Source organism: Primulina huaijiensis, chromosome 18 (assembly GCF_012295235.1).
Source record: "Primulina huaijiensis isolate GDHJ02 chromosome 18, ASM1229523v2, whole genome shotgun sequence".
Lineage (NCBI taxonomy): Eukaryota > Viridiplantae > Streptophyta > Magnoliopsida > Lamiales > Gesneriaceae > Primulina > Primulina huaijiensis.
The window spans coordinates 5,320,218-5,327,462 of record NC_133323.1 but is presented as its reverse complement, the minus strand read 5'-3'; the positions used below and the strand labels follow the sequence as shown (position 1 = coordinate 5,327,462).

Below are 7,245 nucleotides of genomic sequence, written 5' to 3'. Positions count from 1 at the left end.
CCGAGACCTCAAGCGCACATGGCTGAGGATCAAACCAGGGATGAAAACTCAGCAGCAGAGGGGCTTAACCGAGAGGAGATTGAGAAGCTAAAAAATTTGCTGGGGTCCCTAGAGAAGCCCTCTGGTACATGTTCTCTAGCCCTCTCAGGTAATGGTTCATTCTCTTTTTCTGTAGATGCCTCAGGAACCCTAAATGCCAACTCTTGGATAATAGACTCTGGTGCTACTGACCATATGACACCCATATCTCAGATTTTTCACTCTTATACACCATGCCCAAGTAACAGGAAAATTATAGTGGCAAATGGCTCTGTGGCTACAGTGGCAGGCTTCGGAGACATACATATCTCCCCTATGCTTAGCCTAAAAAATGTACTTCATGTGCCAAAACTGTCCAGCAGTCTTGTCTCCATCCATAAACTCACTCGTGATCTTAAATGCCATGTTACGTTTTTCCCTTCCTATGGTGTTTTTCAGGACCGAGCTTCGGGGAGGAAGATTGGACTTGCTAAGGAAAGGGGGGGCCTTTACTACCTTGAGTCTTCACCACAAGCCAGGAGCAATTTGTCCTTGTCTAGTTCATCCAATAAAGATACCATTTGGCTGCACCATTTGCGCCTTGGTCATCCTTCCTTTAGGACTCTAAAAGTTATGTTTCCTTATTTATTTCAAGGATTAGATATTTCGGAATTTCATTGTGACACATGTGAATTGGCAAAACATACTCGAGTATCTTTTCCTATCAGTAATAAAAGAAGTTCTTCTCCTTTCCATTTAATTCATAGTGATGTATGGGGTCCCTCTCGGATACCTAACATTTCTGGGGCCCGTTGGTTTGTCTCTTTGATTGATGATTGCACTCGTGTCACATGGATATTTCTCCTTAAACATAAATCTGAAGTTAGCACTATTATACCAAATTTCCATGCGATGATTCAAAATCAATTTGGAGTAAAAATAAAAGGGTTTAGGACAGACAATGCCACAGATTACTTCAACCAAATCCTATCACCCTATTTCCTGTCACATGGCATTATCCATGACTCATCGTGTGTTCAAACACCACAACAAAATGGGGTGGCTGAGAGAAAAAATGGACACTTGCTAAACACTACCCGAGCACTACTTCTTCATGGAAACGTTCCTAAGACCTATTGGGGGGAAGCTGTCCTTACAGCCACACACATGATTAATAGACTTCCTTCACGGGTGCTCGACAACAAGAGTCCAGTAGAGTGCCTTAACAGCTTCTATCCTCACTTTAGAACCTCAAACGGCCTCACCCCTAGGGTATTTGGGTGCACTGCCTTTGTTCATGTCCATAACACCCAAAGAGATAAGTTGGATCCCCGAGCCATCAAATGTATGTTCCTAGGTTACTCAGCCACTAAAAAGGGGTATAAGTGCTATAATCCTTCTTCTAGAAAATCGTACATCTCTATCGATGTGACCTTCAGTGAAAATAAACCGTTCTTCTCCAAGTCCTCTCTTCAGGGGGAGAGTCCACTAGAAGATAGTCCTTGGGAATCCTTTGAACCGATCCACACTCTTGATCTCCCTCCTATACCAACCGAGCCTTCTAACCCCACAAATGTGTCATCTTCCCACAAGTTTCCTAGGTTCTCTCAGGTGTACTCAAGGAGGGAGACTGCCCCGGAACAGACTCAAGTCCAAGCTTCCAATCCAGACTCCGGAAATAAGACCACGGTAAGTCCCGAACACCCTTCTCATATTCAACAGATTGAAACACCAACCATTGGCCCAACAAATGACCTAGACCTTCCTATTGCCATCAGAAAAGATACACGGGAATGCACTAAACGACCACTATACCCATTATCTCACTATGTTTCCCTTAAAAACCTATCGCCAGCCCACAAAAAATTCATTGTCAGTTTAAACACCATTGCAATCCCTACTACTGTCTCTGAGGCATTGTCAAAAAGAGAATGGAGAGATGCTATGGGAGAAGAAATGAAAGCATTGGAAAAGAATAAAACCTGGGAGGTTGTGAATAAACCAGAGGGAAAGAACATTGTTGACTGTAAATGGATTTTTTCACTGAAATACAAGGCTGATGGATCCCTTGAGAGATACAAGGCAAGGTTGGTAGCCAAAGGGTATACTCAGACGTATGGAGTTGATTATCTGGAAACTTTTGCCCCGGTTGCCAAAATGAACACTGTGAGAATTCTTTTGTCATTAGCTGCTCACTATAGCTGGCAACTTCTGCAGTATGATGTTAAGAATGCTTTCCTCCATGGTGACTTAGATGAAGAAATCTACATGCACATCCCACCGGGTTTTGATGGAAAATCAAGCAATAAGGTGTGCAAATTAAAAAAGGCTCTTTATGGGTTAAAACAATCTCCAAGGGCATGGTTCGGAAGGTTTGCAAACTTTATGAAGGAATCTGGATACAAACAAAGCCAAGGTGATCACACCCTCTTCATTAAACACTCCTCTGCAGGGGGAGTAACGGCTCTTCTAGTCTATGTCGACGACATCATAGTAACCGGGAATGATGAAAAAGAAAAGCTCGAATTAAAGAGAAGATTGGGAAAGGAGTTTGAGATAAAAGAACTGGGCAGGTTGAAGTACTTTCTCGGTATTGAGGTGGCTTATTCTACACACGGGATTTTCATCTCTCAACAAAAATACATTACAGACCTACTTACCGAGACAGGAAAGGCTGGGTGTAAACCGGCCCCTACTCCAATGGATCCGAATAACAAATTGGGATAAGATAAAGAGGAACCAGCAGTTGATAAAAGGATGTACCAGAGGTTAGTTGGTAGACTCATATACCTCGCTCATACTCGGCCAGATATAGCCTACTCAGTCAGTGTGATCAGCCAATTCATGCATGATCCAAGAGAGTCACATCTTCAAGCTGCAAATAGGGTACTTCATTATTTGAAAGGGAACCCAGGGAAAGGGATTCTGTTCAAAAGGAACGAGAGGCTTACTGTAGAAGCCTACACCGACGCTGACTATGCAGGATCCCTCGTAGATAGAAGGTCTACTTCGGGGTATTGTACGTTTCTAGGTGGCAACCTAGTAACATGGAGGAGTAAGAAGCAGAATGTAGTGGCCAGGTCCTCAGCCGAAGCAGAATTCAGGGCGATCGCTCAAGGGCTATGCGAAATACTATGGCTAAAGATTATTTTGGATGATCTACGGGTCAAGGCAGAAGGTCCCATGAAACTCTACAGTGACAACAAGTCCGCAATCAACATTGCACATAATCCTATACAACACGATAGGACAAAGCATATTGAGATTGACAGACACTTCATCAAAGAGAAATTGGAGAGAAAACTAGTGTGTATGTCCTATGTTCCAACCGGGTGCCAGTTGGCTGATGTTCTGACTAAGGGACTAAGCAGTTCAAGTTTTCATGGGCTCATATCCAAGCTGGGAATGAAAGACATCTATTCCTCAGCTTGAGGGGGAGTGTCGAATTGTGATGTAAATTAGGGAAAAAACCAATTCCCTTAATTAAGGGATTCGATTAGGTCAATGTACAGTTAGTCAATATGCAGATTTTTAGGAATTAGTTAGTTTCCTGAAATAGTTAGTTTCCTTTTTCTGTTATTCTAGAGTATTCTGTAAATCCCTATATATGTAACCTTTTACAGACCAATTGAATCAATGAACAAGGAAGAAATTATTCCTGAATTATTTTTCCACAGAAACTAACCAACTTTCAAAACAAGCCAATAATAAAATACGTCCAATTATCATGATCCTTTGGGGAATCAACGTTGCCACAATTGACATGTTTTCGTGTTTTCATATGGCCGTTATTTAGTGTATTTTTATTATTTGATAGATATGGCTTTAAAAATCATATTACATTTTTATGTCAAATGCATTTATACCTGACGCACCTCCTTCTGTTCTAGGTGATATCTTATTTACGAGGTCCTTTTCTCTTAGTCTTCAACTTCCATCCCATAAATTCTTATGACAAATACAATGTAGGTGTTGAAGAAGCCGGCGAGTATCAAGTAAGTGACGCTGCAGTTTAGTCTGATTGTTCTTACCCGCACTAATAAGTTTTAGTTTAAATCTGTTCTCTATTTTCGTTGATATTATCACCATTTAATGAAGGACTAAAATAATGTTTAATATACAAACTATTGATTTATTTTTATTGATTAGTTATTGCAAATGGTGTAATTGGTGCAAATTTATTTCTATTTTGAATTGATATTTTTTTAGTGAACAAACTATTGTTTAATTGTCGAACAATATATAGAACTATTAGATTAGCTCAATCAATACATTGACCCAAAATTTGTATGAAAATTGTTTAATTAATTATTTTATCCTCGCATGCTAGAGTGAAAATTGGCACATTTTAAATTTTGTAGTTGTCTTTATTTCAATTTCAAATTAAAAAAATGCGAGTGAATGTAATTTACACATAAAAATATGTAGAGCTTATAGAACAAATAGTTAACATTTGTGTAATTTTTTAGCTAAAGATTTTATGGCTACAGAAAGATTACATGTATATGATGAGTATATGTTTGAGAGTAGTTTTTGAAAGATTTTTGGAAATCGTGTTGAAAGGAAATTTTGCAAGTTGCTTGAATCTTTTTTATTTGAATAGTGTTTGGTTCAGCTTATATAGTCGATAAGAAAATTTAAAATTTGTTTGCAGGATGCATATTTAATATAACCGATGAAGTGATAGTGAGAGAATTTTTATGAACGTTAATGAAAGTTGGAGTGGATAAATCTCCGTTCTCTTTTTCAAATATACACATACTAAATTTCTGAACGGCAATCCTACCCTTCGTAGCATAGGCTGTAAGCAAGCACACAAGGCAGTTATTGTGATAGCTTAGAGTTAATTGCTGAAAGAAATGGGGATTAGAGGGATCAGCACGTGCAATGTCACACTCACCCTCCGCACACATTGATAACAAAGACCTGCATGAAACATAAATTAATAGTAATTTATGGAATTATTATGCCTAATTAACATTTTTCTTCCTCTAAATTTGTACCAAAAATTTCCGATGAGGCAATATAATTTGGCATAATATCGCCAATCATTGGAAATAAAACATTCCACCTTTGATGCACCAAGAAGAAATGAGTCATGTATTTAAACACTCTAAAATTGATCTAGGAAAGAGGGAGAAACTGGACCAGTTAATTGTGGGCTATGCCTACAAAATCTGTACCTAAATTTTCTTGGGAATTGTTTTCTTTATGACGACATAATATTTTAGTGGAGAATTTCAAAGATGTGCAATGTTTACACCAAAGTATAACCCGATGAGCTGTTGCTTGTTTCATCTCTTCAGTGGTTAGCTCCATGCCAGAAATGAACTGGGTATGCTGGTCGTCCTTGTTTTAATTTCCGGTCCACAAACTGTTCATTATTCGAAAATGTCCATCTCTGCTGATTTGCCAATAAATGGAAGTCAGTTTATGTTAGCGACATGGTTATGATAATTTATGAATAACTTGAACAGGTAATACTCAATACTGATGAAAAGATTTATGGTGGCCAAGGATTGATTCATCTGGATCGATATACTCAAAGAACCATAAGCAGAAGGTAAGTCATGGCTTGTTTTGTCTCATATCTGCTTCCTTCACTTTGTAGTCACGTGTTTGCAATTGAATTGTCCTTACAGAACTGATGGCGCCAGATTTTGCTTGGAAGTACCACTGCCAAGTAGAACTGCACAGGTCAGTGCTCTTGTGAGATATTGATAATTGATCTCTTTCCTTTTTGAAAGACATAGAGAAACTTCTTATTCAAAAAGATAACAGTGAATATTATACGTGCATCTGATACATAATGATTTGAGGATTGTTCTATCTTGTTCCCACTAAGTAAAATATTGCATACTTTTCCCTTACGCAGGTCTACAAGTTGGCGCGTATTCTTAGAGTGTAAGCCCATGAGAAGGTACTGCACTTTAATTTCCTCTGATGATCAAATGTTAAAAAATGGGTCAGCAGCAATTCTTTTCAATTATTCTTCTGCGACTTCCTTCTTTTTCAACATCCAAACAACTGCGAAGCATGATGCTAAAGAGAACTTCGCTATCATGGTCATTAAATTTCAATGACTTGAGCACCGAGTCGTTTGCTTTTAGATCTGACCATCAATGACAAGTTGCCTGGTTTTGAATTGCTATTTGAATCACTGCAAGAAATCTCGGGAAGTTGAAGTACATGTTTAGAAGTAGATCGCTATCTAATATCTAACTTGATCGAACTGTTTACATAAATTATGTCAGAAAAGGGATGCTAACATGCAAGAATATGCTAAGATCAGGATTCAGATATCTTGTCAGCTCTACTGATTTATTGTCTCCTTTTGTTTCCAGATATCAGGTGATTGGTTGTTACATCTGGGTGTAGTAAAACACCAGCATTTTTAACTCGACTCCTTGTCTTACATTTACTACCGTACTTCTCATCTATCACCTGGTGGCCAGATGTCATGGTGAACTTTCGGTTTATATGATCAAATTATAGGAGCCAAATAACTACAGATAATCCATATTAATTTGAATTATATACAAGGGTGGCCATCTGTATTTTTTTTTATAGCCTCGGCCCTCGTGTTATCTGATTTTGGAACGAGCCACTCGTTTGAGCATTTGCACAATGATTCATTCGTATGGAATGAAAGGATTTTTTTTCAATCCAATTAGTGATATAATATAAAAAATAGAGAAAACAAAATATATATAAAAAAATAATAATAATTTATTAAAATATTTATAATGTTGACCTTTTTAAGTTGTGACACATATTTATTTAAGTTAACAGTGAAAGTTTACTCAATCTCCTTTTCAATATATACTAATGATGGAGTAAATGCGATGCTTTGTAGAATGAAAGGGTTTGCATCTATATGTAAAAGGAAAAAGTTTCTGGTATTTGTAAAATAATCTTTTGATAAAAATGAGAATTGCGGATTTGATATTGAGTAAGTCTTTTGTGAGACGGTCTTACGAATCTTTATCTGTGAGACGAGTCAATCCTACCGATATTCACAATAAAAAGCAATACTTTTAGCATAAAAAGTAATATTTTTTCATGGATGACCCAAATAAGAAATCTGTCTCACAAAATATGACCCGTGAGATCGTCTCACACAAATTTTTGCCTTTGATATTTACGTAATTTGAGAAAATTAATGAATTTTTTAAAAAAATAAGGAAGATTAAGAATTAAGAAACATGAATAATATGAAGGGTAAGA

At 37.5% G+C, this 7,245-nt stretch overlaps 1 protein-coding gene across 2 annotated transcripts in view; it reads left to right on the top strand.

Moving 5' to 3' along the window:
* LOC140964337 (1,4-alpha-glucan-branching enzyme 3, chloroplastic/amyloplastic) overlaps window positions 1-6,593 on the top strand; it is a 21,449-nt gene extending 14,856 nt beyond the window's left edge. The window contains exons 18-22 of one of the 2 annotated variants that reach the window (XM_073424014.1): window positions 3,909-4,013; window positions 5,496-5,581; window positions 5,661-5,715; window positions 5,894-5,938; window positions 6,363-6,593. In XM_073424014.1, the coding sequence (XP_073280115.1) occupies window positions 3,909-4,013; window positions 5,496-5,581; window positions 5,661-5,715; window positions 5,894-5,926 (279 nt within the window). In that variant the 3' untranslated portion in view covers window positions 5,927-5,938; window positions 6,363-6,593. Of the gene's footprint in view, window positions 1-3,908; window positions 4,014-5,495; window positions 5,582-5,660; window positions 5,716-5,893; window positions 5,939-6,272; window positions 6,326-6,362 lie in introns of those variants that run through there. The other variant, XM_073424015.1, reaches the window with a different exon arrangement.
* The last annotated feature ends 652 nt before the right edge of the window (window positions 6,594-7,245 follow it).